This window comes from Bos javanicus, chromosome 15 (assembly GCF_032452875.1).
Source record: "Bos javanicus breed banteng chromosome 15, ARS-OSU_banteng_1.0, whole genome shotgun sequence".
NCBI lineage: Eukaryota > Metazoa > Chordata > Mammalia > Artiodactyla > Bovidae > Bos > Bos javanicus.
Window position 1 is genome coordinate 42,713,952 of NC_083882.1, and position 27,746 is coordinate 42,741,697.

At 37.9% G+C, this 27,746-nt stretch overlaps 1 protein-coding gene across 2 annotated transcripts in view; it reads left to right on the forward strand.

Moving 5' to 3' along the window:
- The window catches only part of SBF2 (SET binding factor 2), a 499,008-nt gene that overhangs the window by 231,423 nt on the left and 239,839 nt on the right, over positions 1-27,746 (forward strand). For both annotated transcript variants that reach the window (XM_061440817.1, XM_061440818.1), the window contains exons 4-6: positions 4,322-4,444; positions 5,769-5,879; positions 7,631-7,736. In XM_061440817.1, the coding sequence (XP_061296801.1) occupies positions 4,322-4,444; positions 5,769-5,879; positions 7,631-7,736 (340 nt within the window). The remainder of the gene's footprint in view (positions 1-4,321; positions 4,445-5,768; positions 5,880-7,630; positions 7,737-27,746) is intronic.

Sequence of the window (27,746 nt, forward strand, 5' to 3'; positions counted from 1 at the left end):
TGGACAAAGGAGCTTGGCAAGCTTCAGTCCATGGGGTCATAAAGAGTTGGACACGACTGAGCGGACTGAGTGACTAACACCACACACAGTATGAAACAGTGTTGCTGAAAATGAGCTTAGCACAAATGATATTGGATGCAGTTAGTCTTTTCAGAATAGAAGAGACAGGAGTCAAGCATCAGGAGTAGAGCAGAGATGAGAATGAAGTATTCTACCTGGGTGATAGGATAAGCTTCTTACAGATTGTGCCTATCTGCTATATGCAGTCATTCCATAAAATCAGTTTTCTAATAATTTTTAGCATTTTTCCCTGAGGATATGTTTGAAAGGCAGTAGTTCTTTTAGGGCAGATTGCTATGATGGGTACTAATTTATCCCATACTATTGAGGCATGAAGAGTTTGAGAGCTACATAGAATGGGAACTACATGGAAGCTGGGAATGCCGCTAGTAGATGTGGTCCACAGTAATAATAGGTAGGAAAAAATACCAGTCAGTGGGCAAGTTGTGGCACATGCTTACACTAAATATAAGATAAAATCACTTTATATGTCAATGTGAGGCAGTTCAGTAAACAGAATTTAAGGTAAATTTGTATCTATTGCTGATGTGCTCAGTCGTGACAGACTCTTTGTGACCCCATCGACTGTAGCCCGCCATGGTCCTCTGTCCATGGAATTTTCCAGGCAAGAATACTGGAGTGGGTTGCCATTTCCTTCTCCATGTATCTTTATTGCTGCTGCTGCTAAGTCACTTCAGTCGTGTCCGACTCATAGACGGCAGCCCACCAGGCTCCCCTGTCCCTGGGATTCTCCAGGCAAGAACACTGGAGTGGGTTGCCATATCCTTCTCCAGTGCATGAAAGTGAAAGTCGTGTCCGACCCTCAGCAACCCCATGGACTGCAGCCTACCAGGCTCCTCCGTCCATGGGATTTTCCAGGCAAGAGTACTTTGGGACCTACTAAAACCAAGGAATAATCTTAGCTTGGAAGAAGGCTTGTAAGTTTTGTTCAAATGAGATTCAGTATGTGAAAATGCTTTATACTATAAAATGTTAAATTTCTAACCATTATTATAATGTCTATTACATTTGTATTCCTGTGTTTTTAATTTCCTGCTTATTACGTTTCTCACATCTTTTCAATATGTGAAAATTTGTCATTGTAAAACACATAACAGAGTTAGTATCACTACATAATTATTACACAAAATATATTCTAACAGCTATAAAAAACGGCACTATTCTTTTACATGATAAATTACTTATAGAAAAAGTTAACCAAAATCACAACACTACTGTTTACTGGAATCAGACTTGTTATAAACAACAATTTAAAAAAAATCACAGCAGTGCTTTGCTTTGAAAAAAGGAATACGAATTTTCTCTAAACTTGGGACATTGTATTCTTATAGAAGAGCTATTGGAATGAAGAATAGCAGCATCTTATGATTCATAGCACATTTACAAAGTAAAGGTGAAAATCTATAATAGTGATGTAAAGAAAATGGACTTGTTTTTATTTAGTATTGATTCATATTATGTCAGACCTTTTTTCTTTCTTGTTAATAATTATTCCACTTAGTGAATATTTAATTAAAGGAAATGACCAATGCATTCTATTTTATGTTTAGTTTAACATAGGTTAATGGTCATTTATATGAAATGGTTATGTGCTTACTCAAGCTGACTTCTAATGGTACTCTGGGGCATGTATCACAATCTCATAAAAATGTGGATAACTTTATCTCTTTCAGGAATTTCAGTCATTTTTTTGTCATGCAAGGACAAATTTTGTTAGTAATCCATAAAAAAGATGATTCATTAAGTGTGGAAATCTTTGGTAAATTCATTTTCATCACATTTTTATTATTTCTAAGAATTCCAGAACCACCCAACCTAATTTTAGCTTTTGCTTTGTAACAAATGAAAATCTTTCAAGAGCATATGGATCTTATCATACATAATAAAAAGTAAACAGATATTTCCCTTTGGATATGTACATTCCATAGACATCTAATACTTGGTCATATGTCACTGTATAGAAGCTATATGGGCTCCAAAGAAGATAGAAAATATTAATACAGTTCTTGGCCTCCTTGAGTAGAGGTGAAAAACTTTCCTTGGTAAAATAAGAAAATTTTAAATTTTATGTAAGAAAATTCATTCCTGCATGAATGCAGTGAATAAATATTATATAAATATCAACTGTGTGCCCACCTCTTGTTTTAGAAACTGGGAAATCAACAGTGAACAAAACAGAAATCCTGGTCTTCATAGAGCACATTCTAGTTGAGGCAAAAACCAGAAAACAATATAAGTGGAATGTTGGATGGTAACAAGTGCCATGGAGAAAAATAAAATAAGCAAAGGGGACATAAGTGGGGTTAGGATATTGCAGTTTCAAGTAGGATACCAGCAAAGCCTTAATAGAGCAGAAGTTTGCTTGAATGGGAGGATGAGGGAGCTGAGGGAATTATTTATTGTTTCTATTCCAGGTAAAGGAATAATAAAGTGTTTGAGACCTTTACCTGGGAACATGTCCAGCACCTTTGAGGAGCAGCAAGGAAGCAAAGTAGGGCTAAAGAGGAATGGAGGAGACAAAAGGGAGCTGATCAAATAACCCAGAAAAGAGACGATAGTGGCTCACAGCCCTGTGGTAGCAGTGGAGGTGGTGAGAAATCGGGATTGCTACCAAGGTTATGAAAGAGAGAGGAATCAGCATTTTTGATTTGCTAAATGGGAGGATAGAATTTCCTTTAACTGAGATAAGAGATTACTGAAGGAGGAGTGGAGTTTAGGAAAAAAGATTGGAGCTATATTTTTGTCTTATTTGAGATACCTATTTGTCATCTAAGTGGAGAGGTCAAGCAGGCAGTTGAATCAGCATTTTGTGGCATTTAGGGGAGAGGCTTAGCAGGAGAAATAAGTATGAACAGGTATGTGCAATGTTGATAAATGCTAAGAATTAACAGTTGGAGAAAAAAATCAGTGAAAGAAAGCCTTTGAGAAGCAAGATAAAGTCTAAGCTCCTGGACCTTTGATTAGTGGAAAGGAAAGAGAAAAGGATTCTAGTCAGGGAAAATGCCCTAGCATTATCATTTGGAAATAAATTTGAATATTTTTCTATCTTGGTTTTTTCTTTTCTCTTCAAAGTTTTATAGTGCATCATATAGTGTTATGGAGCACTTATGAATTTGAATAAGTTGCTTATGAGTGAGAAGACTATTTTTCTTTCGATATATTTAGTTTAATTTTGGTTGCCCTGGGTCTTTGTTGCTGTGCATAGGCTTTCTCCAGTTGCAGAGAGTAGGAGCTACTCTCTAGTTGCGGTGCACAGGCATCAACCCTTCTTATTGAGTCACTTCTCTTGTGGAGCATGGGCTCTAGAGCTTGCAGGGCTCAGTAGTTGCAGCTCATGGGCTCCAGAGTGCAGACTCAGTAGTCAGTGGGCATGGCCTTAGTTGCTCCGCAGCATTATGAGATCTTCCTGAACCAGGGATGGAACCCGTGTCCCCTGCATTGCAAGGTGGATTCTTAACCACTGGAACATTAGGGAAGCCCCAGAATAATACTTTCCAAGTTTATTACATTAACCAGTATTTAATCACTCAATATTTAGGGTTTAAAAAAAATTCTAGATATTTTTATTTGCTAATAAAATAGGTATGACATAAGCTTTACACTTCAACTATTTTTAACTTTACAGCTCAGTGACAACTAGGTACATTCTGAAACTTAGTTATGTATATAAAAATGTCCTCTGTTTTTAAAAAAATCAACATTGTTGCTCCTGAGAAAAAAGAATTTAGAGCTGTTTGGGCTTTACTTCTAAGAGCATTCTGCAAGATAATCCTAAATGATTATCTCTTTTGCTTGAAAGACTGGGAGAAGTCCAAAAAACAAAACTAAAAAATAGTGCCTTACTTCTAAAACAGATTTCTTTTTCTTGTCTTAGAAACTGAATTTCCATTAAGTGTCATTTGTATTTGTCTAGTCAGTGATGAATTGTGTTTTATTTACCTTTTATTACTGGTACCTCACATAGAAACCAAATGTTCAAATAAAATTGTGCCATATATCTGGAGCTTAAGGATTCTCAGAAATGTAATGAGTATGCCCTGCTTCATAATTTCTTTGCCTACTTGCTTCTTAGATTCCTCTCAAAGTATGTTCTTTGTTTTTAGTTTGAGTTTTGTAAATTATATTTTGGAATTAATTTTGGATTTCATAAATTACATGGAAGTGTGTGATATGGCTACATTTTGTCAGTTATAAACCTAAGAAATTGTCTGTCTGTTGATTACAGTGTCTCTCTTTTTAGGGAACAAAGAAGGAAGAGACTGAAGGTGAAGTGGAAGTGTCTGGTTTAATTCAGCCTGCGGAAGTGTTTGCTCCCAAAAGCCTGGTGTTGGTATCCAGATTAGATTATCCAGAAATTTTTAGGGTAAAGAACTCATAGTTGTTATTGATTTGTATCACTGTATAAATCTATTCTGAGTGAACCATGGTAACAAGTTTTTTTGTACCTAAAATATCTTTAAATTGATTGGGAATTCATCAATAAAATAAAATTACTGTGAACAGAAGAAATGAATTTCATGTTGGATGAAATAAATACCTGAATAAGTTAGTATAACTATTTAAACTTCTAAGGATGTTTAAAATATCCTTATATTTAAGGATGTTTAATTTGTTTTAAAATAGGTCTCATCTTTACTGACTCCAAAATTTATGAATCCTAAAGAAATCATTTGATTACTTGTATCAAGCTTAAAATGCATTAGTAATATAACAACTTAGTGTGTTTTTACTGATCTTTTTAGGAGTCCAGGTGAAAGGAAATAGGATGAGTATTTGTGATTTCAAATAGTTGTGATCATACTGCTACCAACATAGCTTTAAAATATTGTTTACTTCCAGATATTTTACTTTTTAGATAGTTAGAATTTTCAAATATAGAAAAAAATTACTGTAGTTATAAATACATTTGAAAGGGAAGAGGGCTTATTTTTCTTACTTCAATTGTTATCTTTAATATTAGTTATGTTGACCATTGTCTAGAAATCACAGATTTTCTTTAGAAAGTATAAATTACACCTTAAAATCTCTCAAGGACTTGAGAAATTAATGCATAATTTCTGGAAAACTTTTCTGTATAGTTGAGATTATATATATTCTTAGTGTCAAGATTTCAATGACAATTGGTAAGTCCTAACAGATATTAGTTTTTTAATTATAAATTTTAATAAACTAGAAGATTCATATGATTCCATTTTGTCCTCCATTTTACCACCTACCTTCTTCTGAGCTTAAAGTGTTAATCATATATTCTCTATTTTGCTGTTCTTTATAATAATTCACATAAGTTAAATTTTTCTGTAAAATAAATGTTCTGAATTATTGATAATCACAAAATAAGGTAAAATTTCTAAATTTTTTTCTTGAAAATTGGAGTTTTGCAAAATAAGTTGAGACAAAAAGAGTTTTAAGCCTTACAGATTTGCTAGAGTGGTTATCTGAACACAAACACCTGTTTTACAAATCATGTACTTCTGTTTTTTATAAACTCATCTTAGAAGCTCATTTAGAGCTTCTGGTTCTGGAGGAAAATTTAATAAACTTAATAACATTTGCTGCTTAAAATTTATTCCATGGTCACTGTAGAATATACTACGTTCAAAGAGAAACTTTCCTGGGAGCAGATGTCACAATTTATTTTTAGTGCTTGCTTTTTCCATTAAATAACTACATGCATCTTTTGTTTTCAGGCTTGCCTGGGTTTGATCTACACTGTATATGTGGACAGTCTGAATGTCTCCTTGGAAAGTCTCATTGCAAACTTGTGTGCGTGTCTTGTCCCAGCGGCTGGAGGGTCTCAGGTAAACAGAATAAAAAAGAAGATGAAGAGGGCCTGCTTCTCTTCTCCTCTCCTCCAGTTAATTTAATTTATGAAGAAAAGGAAAAAAACGAATTCTTTAAATATTTTCTCTTTAAAGTGGGTCTTAGGGGACTTCCCTGGCAGTCCAGTGGTTAAGACTCCACCCTTCCAATGCAGGGGGCGAGAGTTCAATCCTTGGGAAAAAAAAAAAGGTCTTAGTTTAGTTAAGCATTGTCCCTGTGGTCTTCCTTCTAGAAACACAAGATTCCATTCTTTTCTTAGGTCATGGGGTTAATTTTAACACAGGGTTCACCTTTCACATTGCATAGTTAGAAGTTATATTCTGTGTAACTTGAAATCTAGCTTACATTTTCTTGGGAATGCACTTTTTAAAATTGAATTTCAGATGTGTTCTTTATACCATGCTTATTCCTCTATATGATTACACCTCATTAAAATTTTTTTCAGTGACACAAATTCAGAGATAACATTAAGAAAACTGTCAGTATAATTTTTTGTAGCATTGTAACTACCGCTGGATAGGTTAATTCATTTCTTCATCTCCTTGGATAAAATCACTTACATGTGGTCCTGAAAACCATTTTGTGTGTTGTGTGTAATGTTTAGTAGAATAGCTTGCACTTGAGCTTCAGGAGAAGAGGGCTTATTTTTCTCATCTCAGTTGTCTGCCTTTAATAATAATAATGATGATGATATTGACCATTGTCCAAAATCACAGATCTTCTTTGGAAAGTATAATCTATACCTTAAAGAATTTCATCATACGTAAATTGAGCACATGAGGACATTAAACTCTTACACTGAAATAAAGCTTTCCCAAAGTGACATGTCTTTCATCTTCTCTGTGTCTTGAAATTTTTATCTTCTTCTCTGAAGTAGAAAAATGAGAACCTCAGCTTCTAAGACTAAATGTTCCTAGGTAACTTAAAAAAACTACTTAAGTCCTAAAATTGATTAGTTGACCACTTACTATGCTTATTCTTATGAAATATCAATATCAAGGGAAAGAACAGCCCTCTAAAAATTACATTTTTTAAACTCTGATCGATTAAAAAAAAGTCTGATAGAGATGTTACTTATGGTAAAATTGACAACTTTTTCCCTTGCCCTTTGCCTTTTTAACTATCTACTATCTTTCCTAATGCCTTTTGGTTACTCTTAAGCTTATTTTCCTTCTGTACTCCCCTCCCTCACTTTCCTGTTTGTACTCCAAGGGCAGAATATGAAATGTGAGTTTAGTCACAACTGAACCTACACTGTAAAACAGATGAGTTACTTTATGAGACTTTATTATGATGAAATTTTTGTTGACACGATTTTATGTATTTTTAAATTTAAAAAGGATTATTATTGTGACTATTAGAAGTTTTTAAATTATGTGTTTCATATTACATTTTATTTTTCCAGTTTTATTCACATGTAACTGGCATATAAATGTTAGCTTTAATATTTTATTATTTTTAAGTTACATGTTACTGTTACTGATTTGTGTGTTTCATTATTACTAAATTTTCACCTTCCAACTATTGAATTTTCTTGTATCATATTCATTTGGGCACAAAGTAGCTTTAGTGTTTTGAGCTGCCTTGTTGCCCTTCGCATCTGTTAGTTGGGTCTTATAAGACCATCATCTGCTCTCAATTTGAACTTCAAAGAGATTTTTTTTATCTTGAGAAAATGTGTGAAAAGAAATCATTTGTTGTGTGTGTATCTTTTCCGCCCAATCTGCAGAAGCTGTTTTCCTTGGGTGCAGGAGACAGACAGCTGATCCAGACTCCCTTGCATGACAGTCTTCCTGTCACAGGAACTAGTGTGGCTCTCCTGTTCCAGCAGTTAGGTATGTCTTGTTCTCCATTTTTCAGTGTTTTTCTAAAAGCTTCTGAAAACAAGATTAAGTTTTAAGCCATCACCCGACATGAACCAGGACAATAAAAAAGTAAACCATTAAATAACATATATAAAATACATAATTATATGGGTTCTAATCCCAACTAGTACTCATTGTTTTTAACCTCGGCTCCTTTTGCTCTGTAGTCACTTAGGCTTTTAGAAGGAAAACATATTTTCTCTGTGCTGTAAAACACGAATAGGTAGTATGTTTTGTTTTTCCTTAGAAGATAAAACTAAAAGAATCCCTTCCTTTTCATTTCACCACCTGTAACAGGACTTCATCTCTAATTTTCTAGCAATGGCTCGGGTGAAGAATTAGAGGGAGGACACGAGAAAGTGCCCTCTGTACATTGGACAGCTCATACTTCATTAAAGGAGTAATGTAACTTAGAGTATATTTCAGATCAGTGCTGCCAGAGATTGTCACTTACTTTATCTCTTCAGTCAGTTCAGTCACTCAGTCGTGTCTGACTCTTTGTGACCCCATGAACCGAAGCATGCCAGGCCTCCCTGTCCATCACTAACTCCCAGAATCCACCCAAACCCATGTCCATCGAGTCAATGATGCCATCCAAACATCTCATACTCTGTCCCCTCCTGCCAAAATCTTTCCCAGCATCAGGGTCTTTTCCAGTGAGTCAGTTCTTCACATCAGGTGGCCAGAGTATTGGAGTTTCAGCTTCAACATCAGTCCTTCCAATGAACACCCAGGACTGATCTCCTTTAGGATGGACTGGTTGGATCTCCTTGCAGTCCAAGGGACTCTCAAGAGTCTTCTCCAGCACCACAGTTCAAAAGCATCAGTTCTTCGGCCCTCAGCTTTCTTTATAGTCCAACTCTCATATCCATACATGACCACAGGAAAAACCATAGCCTTGATTAGACGGACCTTTGTTGACAAACTAGTGTCTCTGCTTTTTAACATGCTATCTAGGTTGGTCATAACTTTCCTTCCAAGGAGTAAGTGTCTTTTAATTATATGGCTGCAATCATCATCTGCAGTGATTTTGGAGCCCCGAAAAATAAAGTCAGCCACTGTTTCCACTGTTCCCCATCTATTTCCCATGAAGTGATGGGACCAGATGCCAAGATCTTAGTTTTCTGAATGTTGAGCTTTAAGCCATCTTTTTCACTCTCCTCTTTCACCTTCATCAAGAAGCTCTTTAGTTCCTCTTTGCTTTCTGCCATTAGGGTGGTGTCATCTGCATATCTAAGGTTATTAATATTTCTCCCAGCAATCTTGATTCCAGCTTGTTCTTCATCCAGGCTGGCATTTCTCATGATGTACTCTGCATAGAAGTTAAATAAGCAGGGTGACAATATACAGCCTTGATGTACTCCTTTTCCTATTTGGAACCAGTCTGTTGTTCCATGTCCAGTTATCTCTTACTTGTCTTATATGTGTACCTACATAAGAGTTTCTCACTCCCTTAGATTATGTTTTTCACATTTTTCCCCATCTGTGTCTTTTTATAGTTGAGTTGAAACCGTCCCTTTCCTGAAGGCCTATCTCTACTTCTCCATGGAATTTTTAATTCCTTACACAAAAATTCTACCTTTTTATTTCCTCCCATCTCATGTTGAATTTTACTCCCTGCTCAACTCTGAAACACATCACTCCTTTTCCTTTAATGGCCCCATCCTTATTCTTCTTTGTGACTTCCATCAGTGAAATTTAGAGAACCTCAGAAGAGTTTAATGGGCTTCCCTTGTAGCTCAGTTGGTAAGGAATCAGCCTGCAATGTTGGACACTTTGGTTCAATTCCTGGGTCAGGAAGATCCTCTGGAGAAGCAAATGGCAACCCACCCCAGTATTCTTGACTGTAAAACCCCATGGACAGAGAAACCTTGCTGGCTACAGTCCATGAGGTCTCCAGAGTTGAGCATGACTCAGTGATCAAATCACCACACATAGAGTTTCTAGTAGCCTAATAAAGATGAATGATGGCATCAGTCCCAAAGTAGTAGTTCTCTATTATATCTGCCTCCTCATAGGAGTTTAAACTGTTAAAAATCATGTATTCCTTTTCTTCCTCCCTGAAAGTTTCTGCTCGTTGAATCATCTCAACCAAGTTCAAATTAATTTAATTAAAGCTATTTTGTTTAATGTGTGAAATAGGCACTGACTCCTTGGTGGCACTTATTTCTGTAAAGAATATCTTATTGATTAAAACCTTCCTCCACAAAGTTTTGGATGTAATTTTAGGGGTTCATGAACTACCTACAGAGCCTGTGCATGGTCCCTAACTAATCACTAACTTAATTGATTTTAGCTAGAAAAGTTATGACCAACCTAGATAGCATATTGAAAAGCAGAGACATTACTTTGCCAACAAAGGTCCGTCTAGTCAAGGCTATGGTTTTTCCAGTGGTCGTGTATGGATGCGAGAGTTGGACCATGAAGAAACTGAGCGCTGAAGAATTGATGCTTTTGAACTGTGATACTGGAGAAGACTCTTGAGAGTCCCTTGCACTGCAAGGAGATCCAACCAGTCTACTCTGAAGGAGATCAGCCCTGGGATTTCTTTGGAAGGAATGACGCTAAAGCTGAAACTCCAATACTTTGGCCACCTCATGCAAAGAGTTGACTCACTGGAAAAGACTCTGATGCTGGGAGGGATTAGGGGCAGGAGGAGAAGGGGACGACAGAGGATGAGATGGCTGGATGGCATCACTGACTCGATGGATGTGAGTCTGAGTGAACTCCGGGAGTGGGTGATGGACAGGGAGGCCTGGTGTGCTGTGATTCATGGGGTTGCAAAGAGTCGGACACGACTGAGTGACTGAACTGAAGTGAACTGAAGCACTATTCACATGATCTTTTTCATTTAGGATGGCTTATATGGCTGTACATGGGTTGGCAGTGGTGTGCCTCAAGGACAGGGGCTCTGGGTGCAGCAGACATGGGTATCACATAAGCCCTCTTGAAGGAGGTCGCCATTAACCCTACCATAGAGCTGCCAGAACTTACACTGGACTGGGAAATAGACTATTGCAGGGCACAACAGAACCTTGTGCACCAGGACCTAGGAGAAAGGAGCAGTGACCCCACAAGAGACTGTCCCGGACTTGCATGTGGGTGTCCATGAGTGGAGGCGTGGGTTGGTGGTGGCCTGCTGCAGGGTTGGGGGCACTGAGTGTGGCAGTACATATATGGGATCTTTGGAGGGAGGTCACCATTATCTTCATTACCTCCAGTTTGGCCCCAGGTAAACAGCAGGGTGGGAACACAGCTACACCCATCAACAGATAATTGGATTAAAGATTTACTGAGCACAGCCCCGCCCATCAGAACAAGACCCATTTTCCCCTCAGTTTATCCCATCAGGGAGCTTCCATAAGCCTCTTAACCTTCTCCATCAGAGAGCAGACAACCAGAAAACCACAATCACAGAAAACTAACCAATCTAATCACATGGACCACTGCTACTGCTGCTGCTGCTGCTAAGTCGCTTCAGTCCGACTCTGTGCAACCCCATAGACGGCAGCCCACCAGGCTCCGCCATCCCTGGGATTCTCCAGGCAAGAACACTGGAGTGGGTTGCCATTTCCTTCTCCAATGCATGAAAGTGAAAAGTGAAAGTGAAGTCGCTCAGACCCCATGGACTGCAGCCTACCAGGCTCCTCTGTCCATGGGATTTTCCAGGCAAGAGTACTGGAGTGGGGTGCCATTGCCTTCTCCGTCAATATGTCTAGCACACTGAATTAATGTTTTTTAAAAGCCATTAATTTTAGCACATCATCGTGAAAGTTCAACAAATGAAAAAAGAAAATCCTAAAGAGAAAAAAATAAAAAGAGAAAGGCTAAATATTTTACAATGGATCAAAAAAATCAAAATACCAACAGAAATCTATTAACATTAATTAATTACATTAATAAATTATAAAAGTAATAAAATTAACTCCTTAATTTTAAAAATAGGACATAATTCAACGTAACACTCATTCTTAAATTAAAAATGAGTTCCAGAATTGCTGATATTGTTTACTGGACATATTAGCAGAAGCAATTACCCAAGAGAAAGAAACTAACAATACAAAAATTGGAAGATAAAAGTATCACTATTTCCCAGTGATATAACTGTTATATCATTCACTGGAAAAGTGAATAGGATCAACTAAAAAACGACTATGAACAACAAGATAATAAAACTTTAATAAAAACTGATTCATATTTTGGGCCAGGATTTACCCTGCAGCTTGAAACACCTTAAAAAGCTGGAAAAAAATAATATGAAATAGTGGGCAACTGAAGGACAAAGATCCCTGAAAAGCAGGAAACAGCAGGTCATTCGGTAAAGAATCCATCTGCAATGCAGGAGACCCCAGTTTGATTCCTGGGTCAGGAAGAGCCGCTGGAGAAGGGATAGACTACCTACTCCAGTACTCTTGGGCTTCTCTTGTGGCTCAGCTGGCAAAGAATCTGCCTGTAATGTGGGAGACCTGGGTTCGATCCCTGGGTTGGGAAGATCCCCCAGAGAAGGGAAGGACTACCCATTCCAGTATTCTGGCCTGGTGAATTCCATGGACTGTATAGTCCATGGGGGTCACAAAGAGCTGGACATAACTGAGTGACTTTCACTTTCACTATTGGCACCACTTTCTGCCTTGAGAGAGTTTACAGGCCATGGTGCAGGGAGGGGGAACAGAGGTGGGGCTTAGAGGACTCCCTAGACAAGGAAATAGAGTGGAGACCTCTGGAGAGCAAGGCAGCTAGAGTTCTTAGGACAGAACCCAGAGAGCAGGGAGTTGCAGAGAGAAAGAATGGGATATCTGCAAGGGTTCCACAGTCTCGTCTAACCCAGTGAAACTATGAGCCATGCCATGTAGGGCCACCCAAGACAGATGGGTCATGGTGGAGAGTTCTGACAACATGTGGTCCACTGGAGAAGGGAATGGCAAGCGACTTCAGTATTCTTGCCTTGAGAATCCCATGAACAGTATGAAAAGGCAAAAAGATAGGACACTGAAAGATGAACTCCCCAGGTTGGTAGGTGCCCAATATGCTACTGGAGATCAGTGGAGAAACAACTGCAGGAAGAATGAATAGACGGAGCCAAGGCAAAAACAGCGCCCAGCTGTGGATGTGACTGGTGATGGAAGCAAGGTCCAATGCTGTAAAGAGCAGTATTGCATAGGAACCTGGAATGTTAGGTCCGTGAATCAAGGCAAATTGGAAGTGGTCAAACAGGAGAAGGCAAGAGTGAACATTGACATTTTAGGAATCAGTGAACTAAAATGGACTGGAAAGGATGAATTTAACTCGGATGACCATTATATCTACTACTGTGGGCAAGAATCCCTTAGAAGAAATGGAGTAGTCCTCATAGTCAACAGAAGAGTCCGGAATGCAGTACTTGGATGCAATCTCAAAAATGACAGAATAATGTTCATTTCAAAGGCAAACCATTCAATATCATAGTAATCTAAGTCTATGCCCCGACCAGTAAAGGTGAAGTTAAATGTTTCTATGAAGACCTACAAGACCTTTTAGAACTAACACCCCCCAAAAATGTCCTTTTCATTATAGGGGACTGGAATGCAAAAGTAGGAAGTCAAGAAGCATGTGGAGTAACAGGCAAATTTGGCTTTGGAGTACAGAATGAAGCAGGGCAAAGGCTAATAGAGTTTTGCCAAGAGAATGCACTGGTCATAGCAAACACCCTCTTCCAAAAATGCAAGAGAAGACTCTACACATGGACATCACCAGATGGTCAACACCGAAATCAGATTGATTATATTCTTTGCAGCCAAACATGGAGAAGCTCTACAGTCAGAAAAAACAAGACCAAGAGTTGACCATGGCTGAGATCATGAACTCCTTATTGCCAAATTCAGACATAAATTGAAGAAAGTAGGGAAAACCACTAGACCATTCAGGTATGACCTAAATCAAATCCCTGACAATTATACAGTGGAAGTAATAGATTTAAGAGACTACATCTGATAGACAGAGTGCCTGATGAACTATGGACAGAGGTTTGTGTCATTGTACAGGAGACAGGGATCAAGACCATCTCCATGGAAAAGAAATGCAAGAAAGTGAAATGGCTGTTTGAGGATGCCTTACAAATAGCTGTAAAAGAAGAGAAGCAAAAACAAAGGAGAAAAGGAAAGATATACCCATTTGAATGCAGAGTTCCAAAGAGTAGCAAGGAGAAATAAGAAAGCCTTCCTCAGCAATCAATGCAAAGAAATAGAGGAAAACAATAGAATGGGAAAGACTAGAGATCTCTTCAAGAAAATTAGAGATACCAAGGGAGCATTTCATGCAAAGATGGGGTCAATAAAGGACAGAAATGGTATGGACCTAACAGAAGCAGAAGAGATTAAGAAGAGGTGGCAAGATTACACAGAAGAACTGTACAAAAAGATCTTCACGACCCAGATAATCACGATGGTGTGATCACTCACCTAGAGCTAGACATCCTGGAATGTGAAGTCCGGTGGGCCTTAGGAAGTATCACTACGAACAAAGCTAGTGGAGGTGATGGAATTCCAGTTGAGCTATTCCAAATCCTGAAAGATGATGCTGTGAAAGTGCTGCACTCAATATGCCAGCAAATTTGGAAAACTCAGCAGTGGCCACAGGACTGGAAAAGGTCAGTTTTCATTCCAGTCCCTAAGAAAGGCAATGCCAAAGAATGTTCAAACTACTGCACAATTGCACTCATCTCACACACTAATAAAGTAATGCTCAAAATTCTCCAAGCCAGGATTCAACAGTATGTTTACCATGAACTTCCAGATATTCAAGCTGGATTGAGAAAAGGCAGAGGAACCAGAGATCAAATTGCCAACATCTGCTGGATCATCAAAAAGGCAAGAGAATTCCAGAAAAACATCTACTTCCGCTTTATCGACTATGCCAAAGCCTTTGACAGTGTGGATCACAATAAACTGTGGAGAATTCTTCAAGAGATGAGAATACCAGACCACCTGACCTGCCTCTTGAGAAACCTATATGCAGGTCAGGAAGCAACAGTTAGAACTGGACATGGAACAACAGACTGGTTCCAAATAGGAAAAGGAGTACGTCAAGGCTGTATATTGTCACCGTGCTTGTGCTTATTTAACTTATATGCAGAGTACATCATGAGAAATGCTGGGCTGGATGAAGCACAAGCTGGAATCAAGATTGCCCAGGAAAAATATCAATAACCTCAGATATGCAGATGACACCCCCTTTATGGCAGAAAGTGAAGAACTAAAGAGCCTCTTGGTGAAAGTGAAAGAGGAGGGTGAAAAAGTTTGCTTAAAGCTCAACATTCAGAAAAAAAAGATCATGGTATCCGGTCCCATCACTCCATGGCAATTAGATGGGGAAACAGTGGAAAGAGTGACAGACTTTGTTTTTTTGCGCTCCAAAATCACTGTAGATGGTGACTGCAGCCATGAAATTAAAATACACTTGCTCCTTCGAAAAAACGCTGTGACCAACCCAGATGGCATATTAAAAAGCAGAGACATTACTTTGGCAACAAAGGTCCGTCTAGTCAAAGCTATAGTTTTTCCAGTAGCTATGTATGGATGTGAGAGTTGGACTATAAAGAAAGCTGAGCGCTGAAGAATTGATAGTTTTGAACTGTGATATTGGAGAAGACTCTTGAAAGTCCCTTGGACTGCAAGGAGATCCAACCAGTCCATCCTAAAGGAAATCAGTCCTGAATATTCATTGGAAGGACTGATGCTGAAGCTGAAACTCCGGTTCTTTGGCCACCTAATGCGAAGAGCTGACTCATTGGAAAAGACCCTGATGCTGGGAAAGATTGAAGGCGGGAGGAGAAGGGGATGACAGAGGATGAAATGTTGAATGGCATCACTGACTCGATGGGCATGAGTTTGAACAAGCTCCTGGAGTTGGTGATGGACAGGTAAGCCTGGCGTGCTGCAGTCCATGGGGTCGCAAAGAGTCAGACACAACTGTGCGACGGAACTGAACTGAACTGAACTAACCTTGCCAAACACTACCTGTATTTTCCCAAGAGATTAAGTCTGATTCTGATCCTGGAAAACAGAAGGTAGGGAACACATTGCTTCCAGAGACTGCAGTTGTCAAAATCCAGGCTCTCAGAAACTGTTGGTCAATGTCACAAATTCTTTAGCAAATAAATTATATGGAGGAGGAACCTCAAGATTTAAAGTGTTTTGAGGGTCTTCCCTGGCGGTCCAGTGGTTAAGACTGCATGCTTCCACTGCAGAGAATGCAGGTTCTATCCCTGGTCATGGAACCAAGATCCAGCATGCCACATGACATGGACAAAAAATAAGTAAGAGATTTGAAACAGATTCCATTTTTAACAGAGTGAGATTATACTGTAGTGTCTAGGGATGCACCTTTTGGTGAAAAAAAAATGTCTGTAGGAAAAACCAGGAAAACTTAATGGCAATGGAGAGGTTATCATGATTAGAGGCATATGCAAGGGGCTTCTAGGGCTGCTGGCAAAGTCCTCCCTTGACCTTGGTAGTGTTTGTAAGATAGTTCATTGAACTATACATTTAATTTGTATCCTTTTCTGTATTTGTGCTTTATGTTAGAAATATTTAGAAAACTTGTGCAACTATTTAACTCTTAATATGTGCACCTTTTTCTTTTTTGTTTATAAAAGTTCAGTGCTTGAACAAAGTAAAGGATTTTATCCTCCAGTAACAGAAAGACAGTACAGGACTGATATGTTAATTCCCAGATGTCTTCAGGAAGACATGTTTTTCCCTTATTTATTAATAGGGCATGTTCACTTTCTTGACTGGGGAGCTTCAAGAACTGCCTTGTCTTATTATCCTGTGCATCCTCTATATCTAGCATAGTGCCTTGGACACAGAAGGCATCAGTATTTACTGAATAAATGACTGCACCAGCCATGAAGAAGACGGCAGTCATATCTCCTAGGAGAGTTCTGTATATGGATGAAGTGCACAGAACAGATGATGATCAGCCATTTGACTATCAGCTTTCTAGTATTTTGAGCTTAATTATCTTTTGCTTACATATTAAAAATTTACTTTTTCAGCATTTTTCTTTCAGCTTATTCTTCATAAGGAAAAGATAAGAAAGGAAAGGAGAAAGAAGGATGCCTCTCAAACAGCACTGTATGCAGTTGTAGTTGCCAAAGCATGTGGTACTGATAGTTCTGTCTGAAATCATGTTTTTATCACCGGTCATTTTGGTTAGACTGTCGTTGAAGGCCAACATTAGACCATTATCACAGTTCACTACCTGTGTTGGGGATGCGGTAGTGGTGGTAGATTTTACAAAGCACAGACAGGAAGCAGATAAAATTCTAAGATACTTTTGTAGCCTTGACTAGTTTTCCTGTGAAAGTCCTAAATGTAATGATAGCATTTCCTTGGTTCTTCTTTCCAAGGGTTGTTATGATAATGAGTTTGTTTTTCACAGTTTCAGAGCTATGTTTGCCTGAAGTTGTTATGTGGACTTATGCCATTACCCACTTCATTCCTTAAAATTTTCTGTTAACCAGCTTCATCTCCAACTTAACATCTGTTTTATTTATTTGTATCTTTTTGTAGTCTATGTGAATTGCTTTTTATTTACCTAAGATTTGTGTTTTGTGTAGAAAATTGTAATTTTTCATGTTAATTAAGATTGTATTCACAGGAACTGGTTTTTATAGTCCCTCTGATTTTTTTAATCCATAGCTCAGGTATCCCTCCTTGACCCAGATAATTTTGTGAAATTCTCTTGACATCTTTTGAGATATATGTTCACCTATAATTTGGTTTCTAACTATAAACACACTCATTATAGAATAATTGTTCCCAATTTTATAGTATACTATTTATTAGACCTTCTTAAAGTCACAGGCTAAAGCTAGTTTGGGCCTTAAGTTACTGTCACTCTGTTTCCATTGTTAACAGCATTCGTCAAGTAACATCTGTGTTTATTGAGATATTCTTGAGCTATAACTTGTATAAGTTTGAGGTTTACAGTGTGATGCTGTGATGCTTATATGTATTGCAAAATGATTACTGTAATAAGATTAGTTACCACCTTCATCCCCTCACATAACTATCATTTGTGTGCTGATAACATTTAATATCTACTCTTTACACAGTTTTTAAATCTGTAATACAATATTGCTAATTATAGTACCATGCTATACATTACATGCTCAGAATTTATTCATCTTATACTTGGAATTTGTATTTTTTGACTAGTATCTTCCCACTTCCCCAACGCTTTGCGTACATGTGTGCTCAGTTACTCAGTTGTGTCTGACTCTTTGCTACCTTTATGGACCGTATTCTGCTAGGCTCCTCTGTCCATGGGATTTTCCTTGCAAGAATACTGAAGTGAGTTGCCATTTCTTACTCCAGGGTATCTTCCCAAACCAGGGATTAAACCCACATCTCCTGCATCTGCTTGCTTTAGCAGGCGGACTCTTTACCACTGAGGCACCTGGGAAAGCCCTCCCACACCACCTAGCCCCTGGCAGCCACCATTCTGTCTGTTTCTGATTTCAGCTTTTTCAGAGTCTATAAAAATGAGAATATAAAGTATTAGTCTTTCGCTGACATTTCCTTTAGCATAGTGCCTTCGGGATCTATCCATGATGTCATGAAAGACAGTGTTTCCTTCCTTTCTCCAATGTATTATATGTGTATTCTTTTCCATTCATCTGTTGATGGACACTTAGGTTGTTTCCATGTCATGGCTATTGTAAATAATACTGCAGTGAACACATGAGTAGCTCTTAGAGATAGTGAGTTTATTTCCTTTGAATATGTACCCAGAAGTGGAATCACTGTATCAAATGGTAGTTCTATTTTTTTTTGAGAGCCTTCATATGGTTTTCCATAGTAGTTGGACCAATTTACATTCCCGCCAACAGTGTATAAGAGAGATCTCTTTTGTCTTTTGATAGTAGTCATTCTAACTGTTGTGAGATGATTGGCATTTCCTTGATGATTAATGAAGTTGAGCATCTTTTCATGTGCATGTCAGCATTTATATGTCTTCTTTGGAAAAATGTCTGTTTTTTTTTAAGTCCTTTACCCATTTTGTAGTCTTTCTTTTTTTCTTTTTGCTATTGAGTTATATGAAAGTGGAAGTGAAGTCTCTCAGTCGTGTCCGACTCTTTGCGACCCCATGGACTGTAGCCCACCAAGCTCATCCATCCATGGGATTCTCCAGGCAAGAATACTGGAGTGGATTGCCATTTCTTTCTCCAAGGGATCTTGCCAACCCAGGGATCGAACCCAGGTCTCCCGCATTGCAGGCAGACGCTTTAACCTCTGAGCTACCAGGGAATGTTGCAGAGTTATATGAGTTCCTGTTATATTTTAGATATTAATATCTTAGCAAATAGATGATTTGCATGTAATTTCTCCAGTTTATAGATTGCCTCTTCATTTTGCTGATTGTTTCTCCTGCTGTTCAGAAACTTTTTAGTTGGGTATAATCCCAGTTGTTTATTTTTGTATTTGCTGCTTGAGTTTTGGGTGTCACATCTAAAAAATCATTGCCAAGACCAGCATCAGGGAGCTTTTCCTCTGTTTCCTTTAGTAGTTTTATAGTTTGTTTCTTTTATTTATATATTAATCTGTTTCATATTATTTTTTGTGAGTGGTGTGAGATAGGGGTCAATTTTATTATTTTGCACATGAATATTCAGTTTTAGTTAAAGAGACTATTCCTTTCCCCACTGAATATTTTTGGGTTTTTGTCACGTGTTAGTTCACTGTATATGTGTGAGTTTCTTTTTACACTCTGAATTCTATTTCATTGATCTATGTGTCTGTTTTTATGCCGATACTATACTTTAAAAAAAATATTATTGTAGCCTTAGAATACGGAGAAGGCAATGGCACCCCACTCCAGTACTCTTGCCTGGAAAATCCCATGGATGGAGGAGCCTGGTAGGCTGTAGTCCATGGGGTCGCTAAGAGTCAGACACAACTGAGCGACTTCCTTTTCACTTTTCACTCTCATGCATTGGAGAAGGAAATGGCAACCCCCTCCAGTGTTCTTGCCTGGAGAATCCCAGGGTCGGGGGAGTCTGGTGGGCTTCCGTCTATGGGGTCGCACAGAGTCGGACATGACTGAAGCGACTTAGCAGCAGCAGCAGCAGCCTTAGAATATAGTTTAAAATCAGGAATTGTGAAACCTCCAACTGTGTCCTTTCTCAGAATTCCTTTGGCTATTTAGGAACTTTTATGGTTCATAAGAATTTTAGGATTGATTTTTTTCTATGCCTATTCAAATATAATTATCAGTTCAGTCACTCAGTAGTGACCCCATGGACCACAGCATGCCAGGCCTCCCTGTTCATCACTAACTCCTGGAGCGTATCCAAACTCATGTCCATTGAGTTGGTGATGCCGTCCAACCATCTCGTTCTCCATCGTCCCCTTCTTCTCCTGCCTTCAATCTTTTCTAGTATCAGGATCTTTTCAATAATTTTGATTAAATTGAATTTATAGGTGGTTTGATGTAGTATGGATATTTTAAGTGTTAATTCTTCTGAATTATGAATATGGGATATATTTCCATTCATTTATATCTTCCTCAGTTTCTTTCATCAAACTCTCATCATTTTCAACATACAGATCTTTGCCTCCTTGGTTAAATTTATTCCTAAGTATTTTATTCATTTTGTTGCTACTATAAATTAGATTATTTTATTTCTTTTTCAAATAGTTTGTTGTTAGTGTGTAGAAATGCATCTGATTTTTCTATGTTGATTTTGTATCCTACAACTTTGCTGAATTTATTTATTAGTTCTAACAGTTCTCTGATGGAGTCTTTAGGATTTTCTGTATATATTTAAGATCATATAATCTGCAAACAAACTATTACTTCTTCCATTCTGATTTGATGCTTTCTGTTTCATTTTCTTTCCTAATTGCCCTGGGTAGGATTTCCAGTACTGTGTTGAAAAGGAATGGGCACCCTTGTCTTACTCCTGATCTTAGCAGGAAAGCTTTCAATGCTTTCACTGTTAAATAAGATGTTAGCTGTGGACTTCTCATATCAGCATTTTTTATGTTGGGGTATGTTTTTTTCCATACTTAATTTTTTGAGAGTTTTTATCATGAAAGAATTTTGAATCAGATGTTTTTCTGCATGTATTGAGATAATCATAGGATTTTTTAATATTTAATTCTATTAATGTATATCACATTGGTTAATTTGTATATGTTGAAATATCCTTGCATCCTGCAATTATATTCCACTTGATCATTGTGTATAGTCCTTTTAATATGGTATTAAATTCATTTTCCTGCTATTCTGTTGAGAATTTTCATATATTATGTTAATCAGTAAGATTGGCCTACAGTTTTCTTTCCTATTGAGTCCTTACCTGGCTTTGTTATTCTGGTAATTCTGGCCTTAGGGATTGTTCCTTCCTTTTCAGTTTTTTGAAGGAGTTTGAGAAGAATTGATATTCATTCTTCTTTAAATGTTTGGTGGAATTCACCAGTGAAACCATCTGGTCCAGGACTTTTCTCTGTTGGAAGGTTTTGGTTATAGTTTGAATCTCCTTACTCATTATTGGTCTGATCAAAATTTCTATTTCCTCATGATCTCATCCTAGTGTAAACTTTTTTATATGCATACTTCTTTTTGCTTACCCATATGTAGCCGGTTTTTCATGGACTATTATTGAGTCAATATTTCTGTGTATTATCTCTAATACTAAGTAGAGATTTTTTTTAAAAATTATTAAAATTGCTAGTGTTTTTTCTTCAGTTTATCTTCAGTCAGTTCAGTTCAGTTCAGTGGCTCAGTCGTGTCCAACTCTTTGCGACCCCATGAATTGCAGCATGCCAGGCCTCCCTGTCCATCACCAACTCCTGGAGTTCACTCAGACTCATGTCCATCGAGTTGGTAATGCCATCCATCCATCTCATCCTCTGTTGTTCCCTTTTCCTCCTGCCCCCAATCCCTCCCAGCATCAGAGTCTTTTCCAATGAGTCAACTCTTTGCATGAGGTGGCCAAAGTACTGGAGCTTCAGCTTTAGCATCATTCCCTCCAAAGAACACCCAGGGCTGATCTCCTTCAGAATGGACTGGTTGGATCTCCTTGCAGTTTATCTTACAAACATTATTTTTCCTTTTTATATAAACATCCTTAAAATGTTGATTGTAACCATACCTGCTATTCAGAAAGTTATTTCTGTTCTTAAATGTTTTAATGGAAAACTTCTGGCATTCTCTCTTTTGTCTTCCTCTGGAAAAGCTTCTGGTTGTAATGCTATATAATTATTCTTAAAATGATATTAACTTTTATAAGCATATCAAAACTAATTTATGTTCCTGAAAAGAAAGAAGAAATATTATTAGAGGAAAGAATGAAGGCTAAAGTTGTGGAAGATTCTTCTCTTTAAAGGTAACACCTTTAAGAATATGTTGACTGGTAAATTTATGAACCACATGATTAATGCATCAGTTGTAGAATGATTTTTGTCCTTTTTCCTTAAATGATCAAAATCTAGAGTCTTGGATCACAGTACTGTTTTCGTTTAGTTTTCGTAGATCATTCATGTAACATTAGTACTTGATTTAGTCTTTTTCTCAATTACAATTGAAAAGATGAAGTAGCCATTTTCATTTTTATTATATGTAATTTAACATGTAGTTGGAGAATTTGTGGGCACAAAAGTTTAGATCATTACTGTAATGGAATATTGTGCTCTAGGTAGAAAAGGAAGAAATAGGAAATTTAGTGTTTTACTGTAACTATATGTATTATTAATCATTTTGAGATAGTTGGATTGTCAGCTTTTTGTCTTGAGGTTTTGAAACAAATTAAATCTTCTCACTAGTCTGTCTGCAGCACTTTTCTGAAGATACTTCTTACCATGTCTACTTTATTCCAGAGTCCAAACAAAATTTCTATAATGCCTATCTACAGGAGTATAATTTTTTTGTCAAATACTTAGAGAACCATTACCATATGTAAAGTCCTATGCTAGTCACTAGGGATGTAAAGATAAAACAGTCTCATCCTCTTCTCCCAGATAATACTTTTATATGTTTTAAAAATTATGGTACACTGTAATTAATGCAATAATAGAGATACTAAGAGTTAACTTTTACTAGCTAGAAAAGTGGAAGGACATTCCAGGCAGAGAGAAAGACGTAAGCAATGATATAGAGCCATGATAGGCATTCATGAAATAATAAGATATTTGATGAAGCTTGAGCATTCAGAAGTGGTCACAATGTTATCAGGAAACTGATTGCTTTCTTTTAAAAATTAAACATTTAATATTTATGCTAGGTTTATAAAGGAAACTCTTCAAAATACCAAATACTAACAGTCGTGACCAATGGGTTGTTGATTAATGTACTCTGCTTGCTAGAATCATACATAAATAAAGTATTTAATATCTGCTTGCTACATGATATCATTTGAGGACAGTTCAGAAGAATCCTGATTCAAAGGATTTTCCATTTTCATTTTATTGGGTTTAAATACTAACACTAAATGGTTAAATGCTACCACTAAATGGGCTTCCCTGGTGGCTCAGCAGTAAAGACTCTGCCTGCAGGTGCAGGAGACTGAGTTCAACCCCTCAGTCGGGAAGATCCCCTGGAGAAGGAAATGGTACCCTTTCCAGTATTCCTGCCTGGGAAATCCCATGGACAGAGGAGCCTGGTAGGCTACAGTCCACAGGGTCACAAAGAGTCAGGAACAAATGAAGAGACTTGGCATGCATGCAAAGTGTATTTAATTCATGTCACATTCAAGGGAATAAAAATGTTCATAACCACTAAAGTACACCCATGTATAGTTGCCCAATTGAGTTACATTTCTTTACATTTTTTTACTTAGAAGATTTCCATTTATAACATATTTGGAAATAATATACTGAATTTGTAACAAATATGAAACATTGCCTCTCAACGGTAGTTACAGAACTTAACTGTATAAAGTATTAGATAATCTGAGAGGGTAGGGATTTTATTTTTCTTCGTTATTGTATTCCTAGTATCTGGAGCATAGTGGTGGTGGTTATTGTTCAGTTGCTCAGTCATGTCCAACTCTGTGTCCCCATGAACATGCCAGGCTTCCCTGTTCATCACCAACTCCTGGAGCTTGTTCAAACTCTTGTCCGTTGAAGTGGTAATGCCATCCAGCCATCTCATCCTCTGCTGTCAACTTCTCCTCCTGCCTTCAATCTTTCCCAGCATCAGAGTCTTCCAGTGAGTCCCTTCTTCACATCAGGTGACCAAAGTATCGGAGCTTCAGCTTCAACATCAGCTCTTGCAGTGAATATTCAGAGTTGCTTTCCTTTAGGATTAACGGTTTGATCTCCTTCCAGTCCAAGGGACTCTAAAGAGTCTTCTCCAGCACCACAGTTCCAAAGCATCAGTTCTTCAGTGCTCAGCCTTCTTTATGGTCCAACTCTCACATCCATACATGACTACTGGAAAAACCATAGCTTTGACTAGATGGACCTTTGTTGGCAAAGTGATATCTCTGCTTTTTAATATGCTGTCTAGGTTTGTCATAGTTTTTATTCCACGGAGCAAGCGTGTTTTAATTTCATGGTTGCAGTTACCATCTGTAGTGATTTTGGAGCCCAAGAACATGAAGTCTGTCACTGATTCCATTGCTTCCCCATCTATATGCCATGAAGTGATGGGACCAGATGCAATGATCTTAATTCTTTGAATGTTGAATTTTAAGCCAGCTTTTTCACTCTCTTTCACTTTCATCAAGAAGTTCTTTAATTCCTCTTTGCTTTTTGCCATTTGGGTAGTGTTATCTGCGTTTTTGAGGTTGTTGATATTTCTCCTGGGAATTATGATTCCAGCTTGTGCTTCATCCAGCCCAGCATTTTGCATGATGTACCCTGCATATAAGTTAAATAAGCAGAATGACAATATACAGCCTTGATGTACTCCTTTCCCGATTTGGAACAAGTCCATTGTTCCACGTCCAGTTCTACCTGTTGCTTCTTGACCTGCATACAGGTTTCTCAGGAGGCAGGTATGGTGGTCTGGAATTCCTACCTTTTTAAGAATTTTCCACAGTTTGTTGTGATCCATATGGTCACAACACTGTAGTCAATAAAGCAAAAGTAAATGTTTTCCTGGAATTCCTGGATGTTTTTCTGGAATGCTTTTTCTGTGATTCCACAGATGTTGGCCATTTGATCTCCGATTCCTCTCCCTTTACTAAATCCAGCTTGTACATCTGGAAGTTCTTGGTTCACATACTGGTGAAGCCTATCTTGAAGGATTTTGAGCATTACCAGGATTACTCACGTGAATTGAGTGAAGTTGGGTGGTAGTTTGAATATTCTTTGATCTGTAGTATTTCCCATTCTTTGTTATCCTCTATTTCTTTTCATTGTTCACTTAAGAAGGCTTTTTTATCTGTCCTTGCTATTCTTTCAAACTCTACATTCAAGTTTTTCCTTTTCTCCTTTGCTTTTCTCTTCTCTTCTTTTTCTCAGCTTTTTGTAAGGCCTCCTCAGACAACCATTTTGCCTTGTTGCATTTCTTTTTCTTGTAGGCTTTCAACAAATAGTGATCAAATGAATGGGAAATATCCTTTTTCATGACTTTTGTTAAGCCATGACCATTATAACATTTTCTCCATTGTGGATTGACAGAATTATAGTAAATTCTTTAAGGCTTTTGGAAATATAACCTGCCAAGAAAACCAGGACCTTCAATTCCTCAAATTGCCCATTTGAAAGCTGAGACATAGTGTTCTATTTGTATAACGTATCTTTATTATTCAGAGAAGGGGAGGTTTCTGGAGAGAAGTTTGTGGTGTTGTTTTTTCAAAGCAAGAAACAAATACCTTCATTAATGTTTGATATTATGAATTTTAGATCTTTAACCCCCAAAGAAAAGTTAAGATCAGGAAGTAATTTTTCAGAATGTTTTACTATTTGGACAGTCAACAGGATGTGTATGTATCATTGTAGTCAAATCAGTAGAAATTATCACTGGAATGTTTGCTTTTCATACTGTTTTTCTCTCCTGTTATTGTGTAGCTTTGGATAGACATTGGCTACTGAAGACTAGGAAACATTCAAGGTTATTTAGAAAACTGATTATGACTAGCAGTTCAAGGATAATGAAGCCAGCAACAAGTGTTGCTAGTTAGGAATAAAAACATCAATGTAATTTAATTTCTTAAAATGTTTGAGATTGTTAATTATCTAAAACTTAAAGCATGTGATGTTTAAAAATGCAAAATTTAAGCTGTCCAGTAGTTAGTCACAGGTAAATTTTATTTTATATTATGGATGAGGTGGTTGGATGGCATTACCGACTTGATGGACATGAGTTTGAGCAAGCTCCAGGAGTTGGTGATGGACAGGGAAGCCTGGCATTCTGCAGTCCATGGGGTCACAAAGAGTCGGACACAACTGAGCAACTGAACTGAAATAATTTTCTGGATAATGAGAAACTTACCCTTTAAGCATTAGACTGTTACCCCTAACTCATTTCTAATACATGAGATGTTATCCTTTAGTAGTAAATATAGTGTAATATTTCACTCCTTGCTGTCACAAATTGATTCTACTAATGTAAGCTTTCTAAGGAGAGCTGTATGCCTTCCTTCTTCACTTTTTATCTAATACTACATGATGCTTGCCATGACTTGTATTTTCTGATGGATTATCAAAATGGGTTTATTTCTTTGTGGGTATTACAGTGGGTTCAGAGGGGAGTAGAGAGGGAAAAGTTCTTCTCCAGAGTCTTCAGGGGAAAAGTTTGGATTCCTTCCTAATGGTATACAGACTCTTCATGAACCTGGCCTCGGCAAATCTCCTCGTAGGTCTTCTGAATGCCTTTCCCTCCCTCTGTCCTTTGTTTCTTTGCATGTGGTCGTCTGTCAACTTTGAAAGTCTTACTGATCTCCCTTCCCTAACTCTAACTGCTGCTTATCCTTAAAACTGCAACTCGAGTGTCAATTCCTTTAGGTGGGCCCAGTGTAACCATAAAGGTCCTTAAAAGATGGAAGAGGGAGATATAGTGTGAGAGTGGTGCACTCTGATTCACACAAGAGGGAAAGACTCAACCAACCTTACCAGCTTCGATGATGGAAGGGGGCCATGAGCTCAAGAATGCAGGCAATTGCTAGAAGCTGGGAAACCCAGGAGTAGGGCTTCTGAGTTTTAAGCCATTAAGTTTGTGGAAATTTGCTACAATAGCCATTGGAAATTACTACACTACAGACTTTTTTAAATATAAATTTTAATTTTTAAATACCTGGACTCACAAGAAGTTGCTAAAATGGTACAGCAAATTCTCAAGTTCTGAATTCTCCAAACTTACTTCGATCTCACATCCTCAGAAAATAGTATTAGACCAATCATGATCAAAAGAGGCAAAATATATTAACACTGAAGACATACAGAAGCAAATAAACTCCACTGTCTTTTTTTAAACTTTTATCAAAATGTACTTGCTTTACAATATTGTATTAGTTTCTACTGTACAGCAAAGTGAATCACCTATATGTATTCATACATTCTCTCTTTTTTGGATTTATATCCCATTTAGGTCAGCACAGAGCACTGAGTAGAGTTCCCTGTGCTACACAGTGGATTCTCCTCAGTTATCTTAGTAGTATGTATATGTCAGTCCCAATCTCCCAGTTCATCCCAAACCCCCTTTTCCCCAATGGTGTCCATACCTTTGTTCTGTGCATCTGTGTGTCTGTTTCTGCTTTGCAAATAGGTTCATTTGTACCATTTTCCTGGATTCCACATATATATGGGGTTGTAAAGCAGAGACATTGGGAGAAGGCAATGGCACCCCACTCCAGTACTCTTGCCTGGAAAATCCCGTGGGCGGAGGAGCCTGGTAGGCTGCAGTCCATGGGGGCGCGAAGAGTCAGACACGACTGAGTGACTTCACTTTCACTTTTCACTTTCATGCATTGGAGAAGGAAATGGCAACCCACTCCACCAGGTGGGGGAGCCTGGTGGGCTGCCGTCTATGGGGTTGCACAGAGTTGGA